Raw genomic sequence first — 25,586 nt, forward strand, 5'->3', positions numbered from 1 at the left:
ACCTTTTCTTACTATGGGCCAAATTGCGGAGGAAAGCAGAATCACTGTTTTTCGTAGAACTCACTTTTGCTACTGGAGAGTACCTTCCACCAGGTCAGAGCCATGGATCCAAAGCCTACTAGTTAGCTTTGAAGGTTTAGGCTTGAGAGAAATCTTGAACAGAACACCACACTCCCTCCTATCAACTTATTCAGATTTGAGGGGGTGCCTCAAAAGCACACACCAATGTTTGTTAGGCGTGTGTGGCGCCCCCCTCCATAGTTTACGCCTCTGGTCATATTCACATAGTGCTTAGGCGAAGCCCTACGCGGATAACTTCACCATTACCATCACCACGCCGTCGTGCTGACGGAACTCTTCTACTTCCTCGACACTCTGCTGGATCAAGAGTTCGAGGGACGTCATCTAGCTGAACGTGTGCAGAACTCGGAGGTGTCGTACGTTCGGTACTTGATCGGTCGGAATGAGAAGAAGTTCGACTACATCAACCGGATTGACAAACGCTTCCGCTTTCGGTCTACGAGGGTACATAGACACACTCTCCCCCTCTTGTTGCTATGCATCTACTAGATAGATCCTGTGTGAGCGTAGGAAATGTTTTGAAATTACATGCTACGTTCCCCAACAGTCATGACTTTATTTGATGATAAGCCCACTATTTTGGAAGAGTGTCAACTTTGCATGCATGTGGATCATGAAAAGAATATTTTATGTGATAGTTATATTGTTGAATTTGAATATGATCCCACATGTAATTATTATGAGAGAGGGAAATATTGTGTTAGAAATTTTCATGTTACTAAGTTACCTCTTGTTATGTTGAGATTGCTATTGTTTCTTTCTTCTTCCTTGCATATGCTAGTCTTTGCTTGCCATGATAGTTTATTTGCTTATAAAATGCTATGCATAGGAATTATGTTAGACTTAAATGTGTTTGCCTTATGTTTCCTGATGCTCTCTTTGTGTTTCAATTCTTATCTTTCGTGTGAGCATCATTGAAATCTTAAGCCTATTTTAATGGCTATAAAGAAAGAGCTTGTTGGGAGGCAACCCAATGAATAAAAAATGTATTTTTATTTCTGTTCTTGAGTGTTTGCACAATTATGCCTCTGTTATGCTTGTGTTTTTTGTGTTTTAATTAGTGTTTGTGCCAAGCAAAGCCTTTGGGATCATGTTGGGTGATAGTTGATTTGATCTTGTTGAAAAACAGAAACTTTTGCACTCAGTAAAATAATTTTCATACTCACAAAAATGTGCTTTTGCTCTGAATTTTTTACACAAGATTGATATACAAATTTCCCACGTTGTCCTAGTTTTTCAGAATTTTTGGAGTTATAGAAGTATACGAAGTTCCCTGATTACTAAAAACTGTTCTGTTTTTGACAGATTCTGTTTTTGTTGTGTTATGTGCTTGTTTTGATGATTCTATGGTTTCCTTTGAAGAGTTTTTGCCATGGAAAAGTTAAAATACATTAGATATAATACAATAACAAAATATGAATGGGTTTGCAACAATACTTAAAGAAGTGATTTGCTTTCTTATACTAATGGATCTCACGAAGGTTTTGTTGAGTTTTGTGTGATTGAAGTTTTCAAGTTTTGGGTGAGATTGCGATGGATGAAGGAATAAGGATTAGCAAAAGGCTAAGCTTGGGGATGCCCAAGGCACCCCAAGATAATATTCAAGAAGTATCAAGCAACTAAGCTTGGGGATGTCCCCGAGTGGCATCCCCTCTTTCTTCTAACAACCATCGGTATTTTACTTGAAACTATATTTTTATTCGTCACATATTATGAGTTTTGCTTGGAGAGTCTTGTATGACATGAGTCTTTCCTTGTTCTGCTTTGTGTTTTAAGTCATCTGTCCTTGCTGGACACACCTAGTTGAGGGATCCAAAATTATGCTATGACTTGTTAGAATCGCTCTCTATGCTTCACTTAAATCTTTACGAGCTATGGAATTGCTCTAGTGCTTCACTTATTTATTTTTGAGCACGGTGTGCTTTACTATTTTTGAAGAAATGCTCTCATGCTTCACTTAGATTTATTTGATATTTAGTAAAAAAAATAGGAAATTCTCTCTTGCTTCACTTAAATTATTTTGGGAGAAGAAAAATTTTATGCCCATGTTCTTCACTTATATTTGTTTGAGCTATCAAAAGCAACATATGAAATTAGTCCCAAAGTGATAGATATTCAAGAGGGATATAATAAAAACTTTCATGAAGATCATTGGACAAAATAAACTTGATTCTTTGTAATAGTTTTGAGATATGATGATAGTGATATGTGAGTCATGTTGATGAGTAATTATGCTTTAGTAAGAATATTGGTGTTAAGGTTTGTGATTCCCTATGCAAGCACGAAAGTCAATAGTTATGCAATGAAATTACATCCTACTTGTGGTGCATTATTTGGTGTTAGTTATGCTTAATGCTCGCTTATGAGATTTTTTGTTTCTTGGTTGGATGCTTCCCAATCTTTTGCTAGCCTTCATTTGCACTAAGTATGATCACTACTTGTGCATCCAAAATCCTTTAAACCAGTTTTTGCCACATGAGTCCACTATACCTACCTATATGTGGTATTCTTTTGCCGCCCTAAGCAAATTTGTATGTGCCATCTCTAATTTTCAAAATAATTTCTCTTTTGTGTGCTCGTACCGCTCATGAAATGGTAGGGGGTGGCTGATATATTTCCATGCTAGATGTGTTATTCTCAAGATGAGTGTTTATTCACTTGTCATTGCATGAGAGTACGGCAAAGGTATTAGGGATGCCCAGTCCTGAAATGAAAAATGAATTTACTTTATGTTGTCAAATAATAAATTCCTTGGAAAGTATTGGTATGGATGGCACCCGTGGATACGGTTAGCCATGGAAAGTGAAAGTATGGTGGAAAAAGGAATAAATTTATTTTCTATTTGGGAACCGCCTATGATATATCTAGCATGGAAAGTATTGGGAACTACTCGATCGTTTTTGTTGACAGGAAAAGCATGCCACCCAAAATGTTTTATCTCCATTTTTTGCTTTGAGCTCTGGCACCTCTACAAATCCCTACTTCCCTCTGCGAAGGGCCTTTCTGTTTAGTTTATGCAATTTTTGTTTTTACTTGCAGCTAATATACGGTGTGTTTCATGAATGCATCAATGATTGAGCATAATGGGCTAGGGATAACTTGCTTGAGTGTTGATATTTTGAAAGACATGGTTGCTTGTTGATATGCTTGAGTATTAAAGTCTTCATGTCAAAACTAGACTATTTCTTTGAATCATATAAAGGTCCAAATGTCCATGCTACAAATAAAGAATATGTGATGAACATGTTAGGCAGCATTCCACATCAAAAATTCTATTTTTATCATTTACCTACTCGAGGACGAGCAGGAATTAAGCTTGGGGATGCTGATACGTCTCCAATGTATCTATAATTTTTGATTGTTCTATGCTGTTATACTACCATTCTTGGATGTTTTACCATCATTTTTAGCAACTTTATATCATTTTTGGGACTAACCTATTGACATAGTGCCAAGTGCGAGTTGTTGTTTTATGCTTGTTTTTTACATCGCACAAAATCAATATCAAACAGAGTCCAAATGCAGTGAAACTTTTTGTGGATTTTTTCTGGACCAGAAGACACCTGTTGGGCCAAGAAAGTACCCGAGGGGAGCTTCGAAGGGAGCACAACCCGCCAGGGCACGCCTAGGGGCCCAGGTGCGTCCAGGTTGGTTGTGCCCACCTCGGCCGCCTCCCGCACCTCCTCTTTGCTCTATAAATACCCCAATATTCCAAAAACCCTAGGGGGTCGACGAAAATAAATTCCAGTTGCCGCAAGTTCCAGAACCACCAGGTCCAATCTAGACACCATCACGGAGGGGTTCATCTTCCTCATTGGTGCCTCTCCGATGATGCGTGAGTAGTTCATTGTAGACCTACGGGTCCGTAGTTAGTAGCTAGATGGCTTCCTCTCTCTCTCTTTTGATTCTCAATACAATGGTCTCTTGGAGATCTATTTGATGTACTCTTTTTGCAGTGTGTTTGTTGGGATCCGATGAACTTTGTGTTTATGATCAGATATATATTTTTATTCATGAAAGTTATTTGTGTCCTTTGATCTCTTATATACATGATTACTTATAGCCTCATATTTCTTCTTCAAATCTTTGGTTTACTTAGGCCAACTAGATCGATTTTTCTTGCCATGGGAAGAGGTGCTTTGTGATGGATTCGGTCTTACAGTGCTTGATCCCAATGACAGAAGGGAAACCGACACGTATGTATCCTTGCTATTAAGTATAACAAGATGGGATCTATTTCTACATAAATAGATCTTGTCTACATCATGTCATCGTTCTTATTGCACTACTCTGTTTCTCCATGAACTTAATACACTAGATGCATGCTTGGATAGCGGTCGATTTGTGGAGTAGTAGTAGATGCAGGCAGGAGTCAGTCTACTAATCTTGGACGTGATGCCTATATAATGATCATTGCCTGGATATCGTCATGATTATTTGAAGTTCTATCAATTGCCTACCCACCGTATGCTATTTTTCTCAAGAGAAGCCACTAGTGAAATCTACGGCCCCCGGGTCTCTTCTTTATAATATTTGCTTTCAAGATCTATTTTTATTCGCATTTATTTTCAGATCTATATTATCAAAAACCCAAAAATACCTCGCTGTATTTTATTTGCTTTTATTTGCATCTATCAATTTATTAAAACTTTCTCCCGTCAACTCGCCAATTTCTGGCACCGTTACCCAAAAGGGATTAACAACCCCTTTAACACGTCGGATTGCAAGTATCTGTTCTTTGTGTGCAGGTATCATTTACGTAGTGTTGCTTGGTTCTCCTACTGATTCGATAACCTTGGTATCATCACTGAGGGAAATACGTACCGTTGTTGTGATGCATCATCCCTTCCTCTTTGGGGAAATACCGACGTAGTTCAAGCTGCATCAATAGCACACAATGTTGGAAATATGCCCTAGAGGCAATAATAAAAGTATTATTATATTTCAATGTTCATGATAAATGTCTTTTATTCATGCTATAACTGTATTATCCGGAAATCGTAATACACATGTGAATACTTAGACCACAATATGTCCCTGGTGAGCCTCTAGTTGACTAGCTCGTTGTGATCAACAGATCGTCATGGTTTCCTGACTATGGACATTGGATGTCGTTGATAACGGGATCACATCATTAGGAGAATGATGTGATGGACAAGACCCAATCCTAAGCATAGCATAAAAGATCGTGTAGTTCGTTTTGCTAGAGCTTTGCCAATGTCAAGTATCTCTTCCTTCGACCATGAGATCGTGTAACTCCCGGATACCGTAAGAGTGCCTTGGGTGTATCAAACGTCACAACGTAACTGGGTGACTATAAAGGTGCATTACAGGTATCTCCGAAAGTATCTGTTGGGTTGACACGGATCGAGACTGGGATTTGTCACTCCGTATGACGGAGAGGTATCTCTGGGCCCACTCGGTAATGCATCATCATAATGAGCTCAATGTGACCAAGGTGTTGGACACGGGATCATGCATTACGGTACGAGTAAAGTGACTTGCCGGTAACGAGACTGAACAAGGTATTGGGATACCGACGATCGAGTCTCGGGCAAGTAACGTACCGATTGACAAAGGGAATTGCATACAGGGTTTGATCGAATCCTCGACATCGTGGTTCATCCGATGACAACATCGAGGAGCATGTGGGAGCCATCATGGGTATCCAGATCCCGCTGTTGGTTATTGACCTGAGAGCGTCTCGGTCATGTCTGCATGTCTCCCGAACCCGTAGGGTCTACACACTTAAGGTTCGGTGACGCTAGGGTTATTAGGAAGACTAGTATGTGACTACCGAATGTTGTTCGGAGTCCCGGATGGGATCCTGGACGTCACGAGGAGCTCCGGAAGGGTCCGGAGGTAAAGATTTATATATGGGAAGTTGTCAAACGGACACCGGGAAGTTTCGGGGTCATACCGGTATTGTACCGGGGCCACCGGAAGGGTTCCGGGGGTCCACCGGGAGGGGCCACCCCTCCCGGGGGGCCACATGGGCTGCGTGGGGCAGGGAGCCAGCCCCTGGTGGGCTGGGCGCACCCCCTCCCTTGGGCCCTTGCGCCTAGGGTTGAGGGGGGAACCCTAGAGGGGGCGCCCCCTTGGCTTGGGGGGCAAGCCACCCTCTCCCCCTCTCCCCTTGGCCGCCGCCCCCCCCCTAGATGGGTTCTAGGGGGCCGGCCCCCTTCTCCCTTCCCCCTATAAATAGAGGGGTGAGGGGAGGGCAGCCGCACCACCCTCCAAGGCGCAGCCCTCCCCTCCCCAACACCTCTCCTCCTCCGTTGTGTGCTTGGCGAAGCCCTGTCGGAGTACTGCCTCTCCACCATCACCACGCCGTCGTGCTGCCGGTGGAGCTGTCTTCCTCAACCTCTCCTTCCCCCTTGCTGGATCAAGAAGGAGGAGACGTCTCCCGTCCCGTACGTGTGTTGAACGCGGAGGTGCTGTCCGTTCAGCACTTGGTCATCGGTGATTCGAATCACGTCGAGTACGACTCCATCATCACCTTGCAAGCTTCCGCACGCGATCTACAAGTGGTATGTAGATGCAAACTCACTCCCTTGACTCGTTGCTTAGATGAACTCATAGATGGATCTTGGTGAAACCGTAGGAAAAATTTTAATTTTCTGCAACGTTCCCCAACAGTGGCATCATGAGCTAGGTCTATGCGTAGTTCTCTTTGCACGAGTAGAACACAATTTTGTTGTGGGCGTGGATTTTGTCATCTTACTTGCCTCTACTAGTCTTTTCTTGCTCAGCGGTATTGTGGGATGAAGCGGCCCGGACCAACCTTACACGTACGCTTACGTGAGACCGGTTCCACCGACTGACATGCACTAGTTGCATAAGGTGGCTGGCGGGTGTCTGTCTCTCCCACTTTAGTTGGAGCGGAATCGATGAACAGGGCCCTTATGAAGGGTAAATAGAAGTTGACAAAATCACGTTGTGGTGATTCGTAGGTAAGAAAACGTTCTTGCTAGAACCCAATTGCAGCCACGTAAAAGATGCAACAACAATTAGAGGACGTCTAACTTGTTTTTGCAGCGATTGATCATGTGATGTGATATGGCCAGAAGTTGTGATGAATGATGAATTGTGATGTATGAGATCATGTTCTTTGTAATAGGATTCACGACTTGCATGTCGATGAGTATGACAACCGGCAGGAGCCATAGGAGTTGTCTTTATTTTTTGTATGACCTGCGTGTCATTGAAGAACGCCATGTAAACTACTTTACTTTATTGCTAAACGTTAGTCATAGAAGTAGAAGTAGTCGTTGGCGTGACAACTTCATGAAGACACGATGATGGAGATCATGATGATGGAGATCATGGTGTCAAGCCGGTGACAAGATGATCATGGAGCCCCGAAGATGAAGATCAATGGAGCTATATGATATTGGCCATATCATGTCACAACTATATAATTGCATGTGATGTTTATTATGTTTATGCATCTTGTTTACTTAGGACGACGGTAGTAAATAAGATGATCCCTTACAAAAATTTCAAGAAGTGTTCTCCCCTAACTGTGCACCGTTGCTACAGTTCGTCGCTTCTAAGCACCACGTGATGATCGGGTGTGATGGATTCTTACGTTCACATACAACGGGTGTAAGACAGTTTTACACAGCGAAAACACTTAGGGTTAACTTGACGAGCCTAGCATGTGCAGACATGGCCTCGGAACACGGAGACCGAAAGGTCGAACACGAGTCGTATGGAAGATACGATCAACATGAGAATGTTCACCGACGATGACTAGTCCGTCTCACGTGATGATCGGACACGGCCTAGTCGACTCGGATCGTGTAACACTTAGATGACTAAAGGGATGTCTAATCTGAGTGGGAGTTCATAATTTGATTAGAACTTTATTATCATGAACTTAGTCTAAAACCTTTGCAAATATGTCTTGTAGATCAATGGCCAACGCTAATGTCAACATGAACTTCAACGCGTTCCTAGAGAAAACCAAGCTGAAAGATGATGGCAGCAACTATACGGACTGGGTCCGGAACCTGAGGATCATCCTCATAGCTGCCAGGAAACAATATGTCCTAGAAGGACCGCTAGGTGACGCTCCCGTCCCAGAGAACCAAGACATTATGAATGCTTGGCAGTCTCGTGCTGATGATTACTCCCTCGTTCAGTGCGGCATGCTTTACAGCTTAGAACCGGGGCTCCAAAAGCGTTTTGAGCACCACGGAGCATATGAGATGTTCGAAGAGCTGAAACTAGTTTTCCAAGCTCATGCCCGGGTCGAGAGATATGATGTCTCCGACAAGTTCTACAGTTGTAAGATGGAGGAAAACAGTTCTGTCAGTGAGCACATCCTGAAGATGTCTGGGTTGCACAACCGTATGACCCAGCTGAACATTAACCTCCCAGATGAGGCGGTCATTGACAGAATCCTCCAGTCGCTCCCACCAAGCTACAAGAGCTTTGTGATGAACTACAACATGCAGGGGATGGAAAAGACCATTCCTGAAGTGTTCTCGATGCTGAAGTCAGCAGAGGCTGAAATCAAGAAAGAACATCAAGTGTTGATGGTCAATAAGACCACTAAGTTCAAGAAGGGCAAGGGTAAGAAGAACTTCAAGAAGGACGGCAAGGAGGTTGCCGCGCCTGGTAAGCCAGTTACCGGGAAGAAGTCAAAGAATGGACCCAAGCCTGAGACTGAGTGCTTTTATTGCAAGGGGAAGGGTCACTGGAAGCGGAACTGCCCCAAATACTTAGCGGATAAGAAGGCCGGCAACACCAAAGGTATATTTGATATACATGTGATTGATGTGTACCTTACCAGTACTCGTAGTAACTCCTGGGTATTTGATACCGGTGCCGTTGCTCATATTTGTAACTCACAGCAGGAGCTGCGGAATAAACGGAGACTGGCGAAGGACGAGGTGACTATGCGCGTCGGGAATGGTTCCAGAGTCGATGTGATCGCCGTCGGCACGCTGCCTCTACATTTACCTACGGGATTAGTTTTGAACCTTAATAATTGTTATTTAGTGCCAAGTTTGAGCATGAACATTGTATCTGGATCTCGTTTAATACGAGATGGCTACTCATTTAAGTCTGAGAATAATGGTTGTTCGATTTATATGAGAGATATGTTTTATGGTCATGCTCCGATGGTCAATGGTTTATTCTTAATGAATCTCGAGCGTAATATTACACATGTTCATAGTGTAGATGCCAAAAGATGTAAAGTTGATAACGATAGTCCCACATACTTGTGGCACTGCCGCCTTGGTCACATTGGTGTCAAGCGCATGAAGAAGCTCCATGCTGATGGACTTTTGGAGTCTCTTGATTATGAATCGTTTGACACATGCGAACCATGCCTCTTGGGCAAAATGACCAAGACTCCGTTCTCCGGAACAATGGAGCGAGCAACCAACTTGTTGGAAATCATACATACCGATGTGTGCGGTCCAATGAGCGTTGAGGCTCGCGGAGGATATCGTTATGTTCTCACTCTCACTGATGACTTGAGTAGATATGGGTATGTCTACTTAATGAAACACAAGTCTGAGACCTTTGAAAAGTTCAAGGAATTTCAGAATGAGGTAGAGAATCAACGTGACCGAAAGATAAAATTCTTACGATCAGATCGTGGAGGAGAATACTTAAGTCACGAATTTGGTACACACTTAAGGAAATGTGGAATCGTTTCACAACTCACGCCGCCTGGAACACCTCAGCGAAACGGTGTGTCCGAACGTCGTAATCGCACTCTATTGGATATGGTGCGGTCTATGATGTCTCTTACCGATTTACCGCTATCATTTTGGGGATACGCTCTAGAGACAGCTACATTCACTTTAAATAGGGCACCGTCTAAATCCGTTGAGACGACACCGTATGAATTATGGTTTGGAAAGAAACCTAAGCTGTCGTTTCTAAAAGTTTGGGGATGCGATGCTTATGTCAAGAAACTTCAACCTGAAAAGCTCGAACCCAAGTCGGAAAAATGCGTATTCATAGGATACCCTAAGGAAACTGTCGGGTATACCTTCTACTTAAGATCCGAAGGCAAGATCTTTGTTGCCAAGAACGGATGCTTTCTGGAAAAAGAGTTTCTCTCGAAAGAAGTAAGTGGGAGGAAAGTAGAACTCGATGAAGTACTACCTCTTGAACGGGAAAGTGGCGCAGCGCAGGAAACCGTTCCTGTGATGCCCACACCAACTGAAGAGGAAAACAATGATGATGATCAAGGTACTTCGGATCAAGTTACTACTGAACTTCGTAGGTCCACAAGGACACGTTCCGCACCAGAGTGGTACGGCAACCCTGTCCTGGAAATCATGTTGTTAGACAACAATGAACCTTCGAACTATGAAGAAGCGATGGCGGGCCCGGATTCCAACAAATGGCTTGAAGCCATGAAATCCGAGATAGAATCCATGTATGAAAACAAAGTATGGACTTTGACAGACTTGCCCGATGATCGGCGAGCGATAGAAAACAAATGGATTTTTAAGAAGAAGACGGACGCGGATGGTAATGTTACCATCTATAAGGCTCGACTTGTCGCTAAGGGTTATCGACAAGTTCAAGGGATTGACTACGACGAGACTTTCTCTCCCGTAGCGAAGCTGAAGTCCGTCCGAATCATGTTAGCAATTGCCGCATACTATGATTATGAGATATGGCAGATGGACGTCAAAACGGCATTCCTTAACGGACATCTTAAGGAAGAGCTGTATATGATGCAGCCGGAAGGTTTTGTCGATCCTCGGAACGCTAACAAAGTATGCAAGCTCCAGCGATCCATTTATGGACTGGTGCAAGCATCTCGGAGTTGGAACATTCGCTTTGATGAGATGATCAAAGCGTTTGGGTTTATGCAGACTTATGGAGAAGCCTGCGTTTACAAGAAAGTGAGTGGGAGCTCTGTAGCATTTCTCATATTATATGTAGATGACATACTCTTGATGGGAAATAATATAGAATTTCTGGACAGCATTAAGGCCTACTTGAATAAGTGTTTTTCAATGAAGGACCTTGGAGAAGCTGCTTATATATTAGGCATCAAGATCTATAGAGATAGATCGAGACGCCTCATAGGTCTTTCACAAAGCACATACCTTGATAAGATTTTGAAGAGGTTCAAAATGGATCAGTCCAAGAAGGGGTTCTTGCCTATGTTACAAGGTGTGAGACTGAGCTCGGCTCAGTCACCGACCACGGCAAAAGATAAAGAAGAGATGAGTGTCATCCCCTATGCTTCAGCCATAGGATCTATTATGTATGCCATGCTGTGTACCAGACCCGATGTAAACCTTGCCGTAAGTTTGGTAGCAAGATACCAAAGTAATCCCGGCAAGGAACACTGGACAGCGGTCAAGAATATCCTGAAGTACCTGAAAAGGACGAAGGACATGTTTCTCGTTTATGGAGGAGACGAAGAGCTCGTCGTAAAGGGTTACGTCGACGCTAGCTTCGACTCAGATCTGGATGACTCTAAGTCACAAACCGGATACGTGTATATGTTGAATGGTGGAGCAGTAAGCTGGTGCAGCTGCAAGCAGAGCGTCGTGGCGGGATCTACGTGTGAAGCGGAGTACATGGCAGCCTCGGAGGCAGCGCATGAAGCGATTTGGGTGAAGGAGTTCATCACCGACCTAGGAGTCATACCCAATGCGTCGGGGCCGATCAAACTCTTCTGTGACAACACTGGAGCTATTGCCCTCGCCAAGGAGCCCAGGTTTCACAAGAAGACCAGGCACATCAAGCGTCGTTTCAACTCCATCCGTGAAAATGTTCAAGATGGAGACATAGAGATTTGCAAAGTGCACACGGATCTGAATGTCGCAGATCCGCTGACTAAACCTCTCTCGCGTGCAAAACATGATCAACACCAGAACTCTATGGGTGTTCGATTCATCACAATGTAACTAGATTGGTGACTCTAGTGCAAGTGGGAGACTGTTGGAAATATGCCCTAGAGGCAATAATAAAAGTATTATTATATTTCAATGTTCATGATAAATGTCTTTTATTCATGCTATAACTGTATTATCCGGAAATCGTAATACACGTGTGAATACTTAGACCACAATATGTCCCTGGTGAGCCTCTAGTTGACTAGCTCGTTGTGATCAACAGATAGTCATGGTTTCCTGACTATGGACATTGGATGTCGTTGATAACGGGATCACATCATTAGGAGAATGATGTGATGGACAAGACCCAATCCTAAGCATAGCATAAAAGATCGTGTAGTTCGTTTTGCTAGAGCTTTGCCAATGTCAAGTATCTCTTCCTTCGACCATGAGATCGTGTAACTCCCGGATACCGTAAGAGTGCCTTGGGTGTATCAAACGTCACAACGTAACTGGGTGACTATAAAGGTGCATTACAGGTATCTCCGAAAGTATCTGTTGGGTTGACACGGATCGAGACTGGGATTTGTCACTCCGTATGACGGAGAGGTATCTCTGGGCCCACTCGGTAATGCATCATCATAATGAGCTCAATGTGACCAAGGTGTTGGACACGGGATCATGCATTACGGTACGAGTAAAGTGACTTGCCGGTAACGAGACTGAACAAGGTATTGGGATACCGACGATCGAGTCTCGGGCAAGTAACGTACCGATTGACAAAGGGAATTGTATACAGGGTTTGATCGAATCCTCGACATCGTGGTTCATCCGATGACAACATCGAGGAGCATGTGGGAGCCATCATGGGTATCCAGATCCCGCTGTTGGTTATTGACCTGAGAGCGTCTCGGTCATGTCTGCATGTCTCCCGAACCCGTAGGGTCTACACACTTAAGGTTCGGTGACGCTAGGGTTATTAGGAAGACTAGTATGTGACTACCGAATGTTGTTCGGAGTCCCGGATGGGATCCCGGACGTCACGAGGAGCTCCGGAAGGGTCCGGAGGTAAAGATTTATATATGGGAAGTTGTCAAACGGACACCGGGAAGTTTCGGGGTCATACCGGTATTGTACCGGGGCCACCGGAAGGGTTCCGGGGGTCCACCGGGAGGGGCCACCCCTCCCGGGGGGCCACATGGGCTGCGTGGGGCAGGGAGCCAGCCCCTGGTGGGCTGGGCGCACCCCCTCCCTTGGGCCCTTGCGCCTAGGGTTGAGGGGGGAACCCTAGAGGGGGCGCCCCCTTGGCTTGGGGGGCAAGCCACCCTCTCCCCCTCTCCCCTTGGCCGCCGCCCCCCCCTAGATGGGTTCTAGGGGGCCGGCCCCCTTCTCCCTTCCCCCTATAAATAGAGGGGTGAGGGGAGGGCAGCCGCACCACCCTCCAAGGCGCAGCCCTCCCCTCCCCAACACCTCTCCTCCTCCGTTGTGTGCTTGGCGAAGCCCTGTCGGAGTACTGCTTCTCCACCATCACCACGCCGTCGTGCTGCCGGTGGAGCTGTCTTCCTCAACCTCTCCTTCCCCCTTGCTGGATCAAGAAGGAGGAGACGTCTCCCGTCCCGTACGTGTGTTGAACGCGGAGGTGCTGTCCGTTCAGCACTTGGTCATCGGTGATTCGAATCACGTCGAGTACGACTCCATCATCACCTTGCAAGCTTCCGCACACGATCTACAAGTGGTATGTAGATGCAAACTCACTCCCTCGACTCGTTGCTTAGATGAACTCATAGATGGATCTTGGTGAAACCGTAGGAAAATTTTTAATTTTCTGCAACGTTCCCCAACACACAAGGCATTCCTCCGGTATCCGGGAGTTGCATAATCTCATAGTCGAAGGAATATGTATTTGACATGAATAAAGCAATAGCAATAAAACTTGAACGATCATTATGCTAAGCTAATGGATGGGTCTTGTCCACCACATCATTCTCCTAATGATGTGATCTCATTATCAAATGACAACTCATGTCCATGGTTAGGAAATCTTAACCATCTTTGATCAACGAGTTAGTCTAGTAGAGGCTCACTAGGGACACATGGTTTGTTTATGTATTCACACATGTATTAAGGTTTCCGATCAATACAATTCTAGCATTAATAAACCTTTATCATGAATAAGAAAACATAAAATAACAACTTTATTATTGCATCTAGGGAATATTTCCTTCAGTTTCCCACTTGCACTAGAGTCAATAATTTAGTTCATATCATCATGTGATTAACACCCATAGTTCACATCGCCATGTGACCAACACCCAAAGAATTTACTAGAGTCAATAATCTAGTTCACATCGCGATATTATTAACACCCAAAAAGTACTAAGGTGTGATCATATTTTGCTTGTGAGACAGGTTTAGTCAACCTAGCGCTTGACGAAGCGCCCGTTCGCTTCTCTCGCCCTCTTTCTCTCCCAATTCAGGCGTGATTTGGCTCGATGTCCTATATACACATGCAATCCTTGTAAACTTAGATGGAGGGAGTATCTATGATACTCCCATTACGGGCCTCCTACTAGTATCATACTCCCTCCGTCTCGGTGCATTAGGCATTTAATGAAAATTAAATAAGCCCAAAACTCTAAGGCGTGAAATAGTACTAGTTGCATGCATATTATTTAAACCCCATTTATCAATTGGAGGACCAATGTATGCAATTTCTGCGGCATGCTATTGGGACTTGAAGAGGTTTTCTAATTAATAGCACGTTTTTAGTTGAGGCTACTCATAGTGGGGAGTATCACATACTAGTATCATGCATATGATACTAGTGTATGATACTACCTCCATAGTGCATAGTATTATAGATTAGTATCATAGATGATCATATTTAGTACCATGCAAGACACAAAGTAGCATAGCATTTAACATGAAACGATGTCTACCTATGTTACTCTAACCTTCTCTATCTTCTTTAATTGTTTGCCACATAAGCATATTTGCTAGTCCCAATTGCATGATACCGGTTATGTTACCTCCACCATGGCCAGCCCGAGAAAAAATTATGTGATTGGCTTCATCCATAATTTAATTTTTTTCCTAGCCCAATCTCTTTGCTCCTAGGTTGCAGTGCACCTTCTAAGATTCCAAATGCACCTAGACGGAGGGAGTACATATGGTGCTAGTGTATAATACTATCTTCATAGTGCATAGTATCATATAATAGTATTATAGATTATCTTATTTGTTGACATGCATGACACAAAGTAGCATAATATTTAATATGATATGGTATTTATCTATGTTACTCTAACCGTCTCTCTTCTTTAATTCTCTGCCACATCAGCGTGTTTGCTATTTCCAAATGCATGATACTAGCTAAGATACCACCACTATGACCAGCCTAAAGATTTTTGGCTCGACAAACAAGCATACGCATAATCACAGTAACAAGCGAGTACATATAAATCACACTAACGAGCGCATACAAGTATATACATGGTCATATTGTTAGGAGCCCTCCTACCATCACGTGCTTAGGCTGGCCTGGCCCATTCGGGAACCACCAAGGCGATAAGAGCATCTATAGCCGGACGGCTCAAACCATCTTTCATATGTCTGTGGGCACGTCCGGTCAGTGACCAGATAGGAGAAAAAAAAGTGACCCAACCGAACCCTTCATATCGTCCCTATACGTCCGGACTGTCCGTGAACCCTCATATCCATCTCAAATGTAGGGAGGATATGAGAGTTCATGGACGCGCCTGGACGCGCCCGATCAGTCCGCCACCTAGGACGCGGCCACATCCCGGACCACCTTTTCTCTTTCTCTTTCTCTCTCTTCATTTTCACCAATCACATGCAAGTGACCGGATATATGAGGAAGAAAATAAGGATTGTGGCTGCGCGAACGGACAAATAGGGGCTCAACATGGACATGCCCGGTCACTGACTAAGCGCAACCATGGGCGTTTGAGGGGTCGAATTAATGGTATGTGGTTGTAGATGCTCTAAGAGCGTGGGAGGAGGCAACGTCGAGAGCATCTATTGGATCACAGACGGCTCGGCAACGGCGACTCTCTTCTCCTACCTCTCCTCTCTGTAATATCCCCAATTCATCTGTAATCCAATCTCTGTACCAAATCATGAGTGTGTGAGAACTATAATCTAGGCAAGAGATATCTGGTACCTTACATCTGGTATTCAGAGCCAGGCCACCATCCATTTTTTCTTAGGCGGCTAATTCATCTGTTCCATTGGCGATGACACATGCCCGTTGTCTTACCACCAGACGGATGCCATGTCTGCCAAGGAGCTGTTTTGTGGTATCTCGAGAGATTATGCGCTAAGGTGGAGGAGATGAGCTCAGTGTTGGGTATTACACGCATGGGTGACCCTCCCGTGGTTAACTCGCTTGTCGATCCGGCAGCCTCAACCACAACGCACGCCTCATCCACGACCATCCCCGACGTCTCCTGCTCCAACACCAAAGCTAGGAAGTGCTCGAGGTTATCCACGACATGCCCCCTGCCTGCATCGCGAGGGCGCACATCACCTGTTCGAACCAAGTTGTCGCCACCAACAACCTCATTAACAAATCTCTGTATCGTGCCCCATTGGAATTACTTGATCTTCGACAGCTCGACTATGCGCCTCCGATTATTCTAAAGTTACATCTATATTTTGTTGCCGAAAGTTACAACATCAGAAATGGTGTGGCACTGAATGTCTAGCCAAATAAACGCACTTGTAGTACAAGTACAAGAAAGTAAATCAAGAAGGTGAAACACGAAAAGGAAATTAAGCGTGATATTCCAGGATCTGAATCAAGAGCAAAGTACTTCGGCAGGGACAACTAAGTAGCAACCTGGGGCGCCGTGGGCATCTTCATAGGCGGCCACGGCAGCTCATACGCGTACTCCGCGGCGTGGCGCTTGTCCTGGAGAGCGGCGTACTCCGTGTCCGGCAAGACGGAAGAGGAGAACTCAGCGGCGTCCTTGTCCAGAGCAAGAACGAGCTGGTCTCCGCGGACCCTCCAGTAGGCGGACCCGCCGGTGTTGCCTGCGAAGTAGATGCGGTTGATCCCTTTGCTCCCCCAGAACTCGTGGCCGCAGAGCGCCGTACTCCTACGCGCCGCACCGGAGGTCCAGCGGCCGCCGGAGGCGGACGAGAATGCGCAGGCCCTGGCTATGCCGTATCCGTGGCGATAGAGCGCGCACGTCACCCTGAAGTTCGACAGGCTGATGCACGCGCCTGCGGCCTCGGCGGCTTCGCCGTCGAGGAGGAAGGCACCCAGGAAGTCGCAGCCGTGGAACCACGCCGAGGGAGGGATCAGCCAGTAGCGCCGCGTCAGGGGATCGCAGATGACGAGGCGTGACGGTGGGGCCGCGTCGAAGAGGAGGAGGTGTGACGGCGGCGCCGCGTCGAGGAGGAGGAGGAGGCCGCTCCGGCAGTCGGCAAGCTCCCAGCAGCCGCCGTTGCCGGGCTGCGGGAGGAAGTCGAGCGCCAAGCTCTGCCCGGCAACGGCGTCCGGCCACGGCGAGGAGGATGGGACGAAGACGGGGTTACATCCCGGCGAACGCGCGAAGCGGTAGCAGCGCTCGTCGACACGGTAGTGGCCGAGAATGTGGGCGGATGACGCGCCGTGGAGCGAGCGGAACCGGCGGAGGAAGGATCCGCCCTCCGCCGCGATTACGCGGCGCCAGCGCCTGCAGGTGCACGCGGCGCGGACGAGATGGAGAGGCGAAGGCAGGCGCAGGAACACCTGCTCGAGAAGGCCGTTCGGGACGACGTCATTTGCGAACGCCGGCGCGCCGTCCCTCCGGGTGTACTTTCGGCGGCGGCTGCCCCAATGGTGGCCCGGAACGTGGGTGACCCAATCGCCCAACGGAAATTATCAGTCAAATCTTATGTAGCAAGCAAAAGGAAGGGAATGGTTATCACATTTAACTGATTTGTAGCGGTGGGTCCATGCGATGCGCGGCACGTCCCGGGATCGGCGGCGATGTCACCGGCACGCTTTGATCGCCTCGCGTTCATAAATCCCAACAAAATCACGTTTGATTAGCGAAACAAAATCAAGCATTTGGAAGGGAATGACTATGCGTCAGTCGACTGAATCGTTTTCATGGCCAGTCGATTCTATCTGAACCGTTGGACCTTGATCCAACGGATTTGCAGTCATCTCCCACCTCAAACCCGACGCACTGGCCGCCCTCCGGCCTAGGCCGAACCGCCAGCCTCCGCCGCCCCGCCCTTCCCTTGACCTTCCCCCACCGCCAGGCTTGCCGCCGCCCCCGCCATCCCTCTAGCCCCGCTCCCATCTAGTTTTCTTCTCCGGCGAAGCCACACCACCGCACCACCACCGCCGTCCACCACCGCCCTCACCCTAAAACCTACGATAGATAATGGGATAATGATGACGAGACCCTTCCTTCTCTCCAGCAAGGCCATTCCTTCTCCTTCCTTCACTCAAAATCGACTGCCCAAAACTAAAAAGTCAGCTGACTGAAATGTACTCCCTCCGTTCCTAAATGTAATCTTTGTAGAGATTTCACTATAGACCCCATACAGATGTATGTAGATGCATTTTAGAGTGCAGACTCATTCATTTTGCTTCGTATGTAGACCATAGTGAAATCTCTATTATATTTAGGAACAGGGGAGTAGTTGATATGTATTTGGAATATGGATTTGTTCTCATCTAGATGAGAAAAAAAGTATGTCACATCTAAGTAGTTTACTACACGATCAAGAGCCTGAAAATTTTGTGCAAACTGTTTGATCGCCCCCGCTGATTGTGCGGGTTGCTTGTGGGCTGTTTTTCCTCAGCCTATTTGTTTTTGTTTGTATGTCTAGGCAGTGGCGGAGCTTGGCCCAGAAATCTGGGTGGGCCGGCTATAAGAAATTACTCTAGGGTTGTGTTTTATTGGTCAAAAATACGTACATACTGCAGGAAAATCATATGGGCTGGGTGGGCCCCGGCCAATTCGGCCTTGCCGTAGCTCCGCCACTGTGTCTGGGCCTATGCATTAGTCTGCACTAAGTAGAGTGGCTTTTTTGGGGTTGTTTTTTCAAGCGGGCTGGAGGTAGAATGCTAGAAATCCTACCAGAAATAGTACAAAGAAATCCTTCAATTTCCTATAGGGTTTAATTCTATGAATCAAATAACCAACATAAAAAAAATCTTAAGCACTCTCATTCTCCAAAAATCCTATGAACCTCGTTTCAATCAAAGGAGTCCATAGTTTTCTTTTTCTTTTTTAACATAGTACGGACGCAGACACTCATATACTTATCCCTATGAACATACACATGCACATTCTACCCCTGGGAGCACTTTCGAGAGACTGAGCTGGCACATCATCTTAAGATTAATGAAGTTGTCACATACGTTTTCATAGTCAACGGGAACGTCTTCTTCCATTGAACACACATCGTAAGAAGATCTAAAATAATTACAAAAAATTATGAGCACCAAAGTCTAGAACTTAAACTCTGATGGGTTGGGGATACCACCTCCTGTTAACCATCCAACTATACAGTTTATTCCGTGAGTCTGTAGCTGTTGGAGTGGTCATTTTCGCGCGCCTGGTCGCGATGTAATGTAACCCGGCTAATTACTTAGGTTCTCAATCAATGTGATCTCGTTCGCCTCTCGCCTTCTCAGCGACACACAGACAGTTGGTTCCAGGAATGCTGCTGCCCTGCCTGTTCCAGGAGCGAGACATCACGACAAATTGAGCGGTACGTATAGTTCAACATTTGCATCTTTAATTTATTTCTGTTCAACGACACAAAAATCACATTTCTCGTGGGAAAATTTATCTTTCGTCACGAGAGAGGACTCCATAGTCCTCTGCTTCGTGAGACCGATGTACTACCACTACGCTTCATCTGCAGCAACGCCGCCGTACGTCGTTCCTCCGTGTGTTTGCTCCCCGGCAGCGGCGGCGGGGGGATAGGCTAGTAGACGGCGTGGCGGCACATGGGGCAGTGGGGCTTCCACAGGAGCCAGCTGTCGATGCACGCCAGGTGGAAGAAGAAGGTCCCACATGAGCTCCGGCAGCCTCCTGGCGCTCTCGCCGGCCTGGAACTCCTGAGCAGGACAAGAACATCAGCTCGTCAGTTAAATTGTTGCGCTGTGCTCACGGACGAACAGAGAGGCGGGTGTGCTTGAGTGCTGACATGGAGGCAGATGGGGCAGGTGGTGTGCTGCCCCGCGGCCGCGGTCTCCTTGGTGAGCACCGTCGCCGGGAGGCTCTCGATGGCGGCCCTCCGCGCGGCCGTCACCGGGCCGGAGCTCGGCTCGAACATGTCGCCTCCGGAGGAGTGGTGCTGCTACAGCGCCTCGATCTGGCTGTCCAGCGCGCCGCTTATGGCCGGGAACACCGAGCCGCGCAGGAGGCGGCCGGCCGCCACGCTCCGGAGCACCAGCCGCTGCAAAATGAACTCCAAAAATTAATTGTCAATCTTGGTCAATGGCGATCGAATCTCCAACTTGGCGGCTTGCGAAGCGTACCGTGCGTTTGATGCGCCCGTCCATGGAGCAGTCGCCGCAGGTCCATATCCTGAGGAGGGAGTCGGCGAGCTCCACGGAGACGAGGGCCCCGGTGACCGCCCCGACGACCACGCCCTGCACCAGGCCGTCCTGGTTGACGAAGCCCCACAGGAGGCCGAGCATGCCACCGATCACCGTACCGGCTGCACACAATGCACCTCGGTTAATCAATCGCCATAAGATCGTTTAATTATGCCGCAAAAATAAGACAGAGAAGAATGTAACATCATGTGCGGCCGCACGTACCTGCGCCGAAGGCGGCGGCGACGAGCGAGCGCGCCAGCCCGCCGGGTGCTCTGGTAGCCGCGTCGAGCATGTTGCTGCTACGTTCACGTACGAAGGACCAGAGCCTAAAGAGTTTGTGACGGACGTATTGCGATGGTCGTCGATGGAGATCGAGCACGCACGTGCGTACGTCCGTAGCTATCGACACGGAGGCGGAATGGAGGAGCAGCCAGCGGACGCGTGCACCTATATATGAGGAGGGCCTGTGGCGTGCAGTAACACGCGGCAGCGGAATGTCGTTGCTCCGGGCGCTCCCCGTCGACGTCGAGGGCGGGCGAGGCGGCCCCAAGCAAGCACGGATGGAGTTAAGAGGGCGTCTGATCTGAGGGTACTGAAGCAAGCAAGCGCGACGGCACAGGGAGGGCACCGGGCGGACGACGAGTACAGGAGAGGAGAGAACCTCTCCCAGTCGCTGGGGGTTGGGGGCGTTGGTTGCGCTTTGCCCCGCCCGGCCGGGACCGGGACCGCGCCGCATGCATGCACGGATGGGATTTGCTTTGCCGATTAGTATACGTCGACTAGAGTGTGACGATGCACAGAGAATCAATGAAGCAGTTGATGCGCGCGACCTGTGCTCTCAGCCTCTCATGTACTACCTTGCACCCAACTGTGTACGTCCAAGTTCGAGTTTGAGCGATCGCCGGCCAGACGACAGCAACTTGTCGCCGCCCCGGCCGCTCCGCGTCTACGTCGGGGCCGGCGAGGCGAGCGGTTCCTATGTACGGATGGAGCTTGGAGGAGGAGGCCATCAGCAGCCGGACTTATTTGGCCCCTCAAACGTCCGTAGACGCGCCCGGTCAGTGTCCCACGCGTGTTTACTTTGATTCCCTTTTTTTCGTTCACACAGTCTTGTCCTTACTTTTTCTTTATATATGTCTGGTCACATGCATGTGATTGGTGGACAAGAAGAAAGAGAAAGAAAAGAACTAATAAAGAAAGAAGAAGATGCTCTATGGGTGTCTAATCCTATGTAACAGATGCAGGACCGCTGACCGGGCACGCCCATGCACTCCTCATACTCATTCCATATATGAGATGAATATGAGGGCTGCCGACAGCCCTACCATTTAAGAAGGCTTTGAGGGGTCCGGTTGATCAACTTTTTACTCCTTTTTCCTTCTCTCTCATGTCCGGTCAGTGGCCCCCGCACCCGCCCGGTCAATTTGAGGAGTCCGACTGTAGATGCTCTCAAGCATCAGCTAAGGTAGGCAGGTGCTCTTTGTTCTAATAGAAAATTTTGGGTCCAATGCTCATTAATGGGATTTTTTTTTCAAAAATGTTATCTTTTTTATAACAAATTACAATAATATGTGACCTAGTTCATAAATTACAATTATATGACCCTGTCGGCCTTGTGTAGACCAAAAAGGGACACTTCGATCTCGCTTAGGCCAAAGAGCCCCTTTTGGTTATCTTTGGGCCGAAGACGGGACGACCTGAGCCAAAGAGCAGTCTTCGGTTTGCAGTGGGCCGAAAATAGGTCTTCACACTCCTGAAGGCCGAAGAGTGCATCCCCCGAGAGCAACTAGTTAATGAGCGCTCCTTCGGAGCGCTCGTAACGAGCGGTACGGGAGCGCTCCGCGCGTGACAAGTGTCGCGCACGGAGCGCTCCCGCCAGGGAAAACCAGGTGGCGTGGTTGGTTCCTGGTTTTTCCTTTCCGGTTTGTGGTTTTGTGCGTTTTGCACTTTGACCCTCATACTACCATATTTTTCCATTTTCCCTTTCCGCGTGAAAACATAAAAAAAATACCAGTTCGCGCGCTTGGTTTCCTGTTTCCCTTTCTCGTTTCCCTTTCTGTTTCCATTATATTTCCGGGTAATGGAGATTTATGGGGTAGTTATGGGCGGGGACTACCAACACTATCAAATGTGACCTTTCAAGTAAGAAAAAAAAACAACTTTTTAATGTAAAACGACAGTCTTCAGAATTGTTCAATCGTGTGACTTCTTTATAGGCACAGGTGAACACTAGGAGAGGCACGGGTGTATAACTTTACTAAATTGAAGAAAAGCGCCTCCGGCGCGAGGGAACCTCCTGCTCGCCTTCGGCTCGTTTAATTTTCATAAACATCTTGAAGGGGAGGGGCATAGGTCGAAGTGTGTGTTGGTCGTGCAGCATGCTGGTTCGTGCGGCGCGTTGTCCCTCGCGGTGTGACACGGCGCCTCCGGCACGAGGGAACCTCCTGCTCGCCTTCGGCTCGTTTAATTTTCATAAACATCTTGAAGGGCGTGCATAGGTCGAAGTGTGTGTTGGTCATGCAGCGTGCTGGTTCATGCTGCGCGTTGTCCCTCGCGGTGTGACACGGCGCCTCCGGCGCGAGGGAACCTCCTGCTCGCCTTCGGCTCGTTTAATTTTCATAAACATCTTGAAGGAGGTGCATAGGTCGAAGTGTGTGTTGGTCGTGCAGCGTGCTGGTTCGTGCAGCGCGTTGTCCCTCGCGGTGTGACACGGCACCTCCGGCGAGAGGGAACCTCCTACTCGCCTTCGGCTCGTTTAATTTTCATAAACATCTTGAAGGGGGGGCATAGGTCGAAGTGCATGTTGGTCGTGCAGCGTGCTGGTTCGTGCGGCGCGTTGTCCCTCACGGTGTGACACGGTGCCTCGGGCGCGAGGGAACCTCCTGCTCTCCTTCGGCTCGTTTAAGTTTCATAAACATCTTGAAGGGGGGGGGCATAGGTGTGACACGGCGTGCGAGGGAACCTCCTAACAGGTCGTGCCAAAGGTAAACTGCTTTGTTTCGGAACGCACAGGTTTGAAGAATGTGTAGTCACGTCTACTTAAGAGCTATGCTTTGTTGACGATATATAGGTTTGCATGTGCATGCACATGTGTGCATACTACGAAGGCATTCGTATGTTGCCTCCGTAGGCACGGGTTTGAAGCATGTGAAGTCACGTGTGCGTAGGAGCTAGCCACGGTTGAGGCGCTCTTGGTATGTGTGTGTATGGATATTGCCCGGAGGCATGGTGACCCAGGGTTTGGTGGCACAAGGCCATGTCGCCTCTGGAGGCACTTGAGGGTGGTCTCCAGAGTCGCACGTAAGGGTATGTGTGTATATGGATATTGCCCGGAGGCATGGTGACCCAGGGTTTGGTGGCACAAGGCCATGTCGCCTCTGGAGGCACGGGATGGTGCTTTCCAGAGTCACGCGTAAGGGTATGTGTGTGTATGGACATTGCCCGGAGGCATGGTGACCTAGGGTTTGGTGGCACGAGGCCATGTCGCCTCTGGTGGCACAAGGTCATGTCACCTCTGGAGGCACGGGATGGTGCTTTCCAGAGTCACGCGTAAGGGCATGTGTGTGTATGGATATTGCCCGGAGGCATGGTGACCCAGGGTTTGGTGGCACGAGGCCATGTCACCTCTGGAGGCACGGGATGGTGCTTTCCAGAGTCACGCGTAACGGTATGTGTGTGTATGGATATTGCTCGGAGGCATGGTGACCCAGGGTTTGGTGGCACGAGGCCATGTCGCCTCTGGAGAGGCATGGGAGGGTGCTTTCCAGAGTCACGCGTAAGGATATGTGTGTGTGTGGATATTGCCCGGAGGCATGGTGACCCAGGGTTTGATGGCACGAGGCCATGTCACCTCTGGGGACACGGAACGGTGCTTTCTAGAGTCACGCGTAAGGGTTCGTTTTGGGAGTCACTGCTGTTGTACAAATAAGAAGAGGCATTGTTGTTTATAGTTTACTAGCACTTTCTTATGATGTAAGACGCACTGTTGTCGAAATAGTTCTTTTTTCAACATGAACACGCAATTTCTAACTACATTACATATAAATGTGAGTTATTGACAAACTGTTTTGTCACGTCTAGATAGAATTAGCTTCGCGGGCTAAATCAAAAGTTTTAGTCTTCATTTTTGCTTCAGATCTTGCTAATCTCGTCACCCATTTCACTAGCTTTGACTTGATTCATCTTGCTATTAGAGAATGTACATTGCCTCTGCCCTCCAGTCTTCGACCTCATCCTGTGAAATTTTTGCCGAGAAGAGAAGTATATTATTAGAGTTTGTGCATATAAGTTGTTTATAAGTAAATATATATAAACTTACTGTCAAATCTTCTAGGTCTTCGACGAACTTTTCACCATTGTAGAGGAATGCAAGCTTTAAAATAGCAAATGTTGATTCTCCCTTTTCTACCACTGGAACATCTTGCACGGTATGAGTCTGCCATCTTGTACCCTTGGCATTCATTGTTTTTCCTAGTATGATGTTGAAGATTTGTTTAAACCTAGGTACCTGGGAATATTGTATTTTGTAATTAATTGTTTTAATATTGCAACTTGTAAAACTGAAAAAAAAATTATGTATAAATGCTTACAATTGCCGACTTATGAACATGATATTCCTGAAACTGTCTTTCTCTTTCTTCTCTAGCATCTTCATTTTCCTGAAGAACTCGACATGCTTCTTCTTCTGTCAATTTGTCGGTGTCTTTCTTTTCTTTCTCAAATTCCTCGTGAGTTGTTTCTCGAGGATCAATAATGTGAACTTTGTGTTTGTATTTGTCCAGCACATATAGTACATAGCGGTCATGCTTCTCCATTGGAATGAATATCTGCGTACAAAATACTTGTTGCTTAGATGATAGTTTAATATAAAGTAATTTAATAGAACGCATATTTTCTGATTTTTTCATGGAAGAAAGGGTTGTTACCATGTTTGTTGTTGAGAGCTTTTTCCGTTGATTTTCCTTGAGATACATGGGAACCAGCCGATTCTTTGTTTTTTGCACTTCATTTTTAAATTTTGTAATAGTAGTTGTGTGTTTCTTTAAATCCAATATATGCTGCAAACAATATTTATGATGAAAAAAATTGTTAGAAAAAAG

General features: G+C 47.0%; 1 protein-coding gene and 1 pseudogene across 1 annotated transcript; both read right to left on the minus strand.

Moving 5' to 3' along the window:
- Positions 1-16,597: 16,597 nt before the first annotated feature.
- On the minus strand, positions 16,598-17,796 carry LOC123079426 (uncharacterized; the record flags this gene model as incomplete). Its single annotated transcript, XM_044502198.1, has 1 exon — positions 16,598-17,796. A coding segment is annotated over one exon (1,038 nt), but the record flags the coding sequence as incomplete, so codon positions are not given.
- Positions 17,797-19,725: 1,929 nt separating this feature from the next.
- Positions 19,726-20,890, minus strand: LOC123093738 (NEP1-interacting protein 2-like; annotated as a pseudogene).
- Between the last annotated feature and the right edge of the window lie 4,696 nt (positions 20,891-25,586).

The sequence above is a fragment of the Triticum aestivum genome, chromosome 1B (assembly GCF_018294505.1).
Source record: "Triticum aestivum cultivar Chinese Spring chromosome 1B, IWGSC CS RefSeq v2.1, whole genome shotgun sequence".
Taxonomy (NCBI): Eukaryota; Viridiplantae; Streptophyta; class Magnoliopsida; order Poales; family Poaceae; genus Triticum; species Triticum aestivum.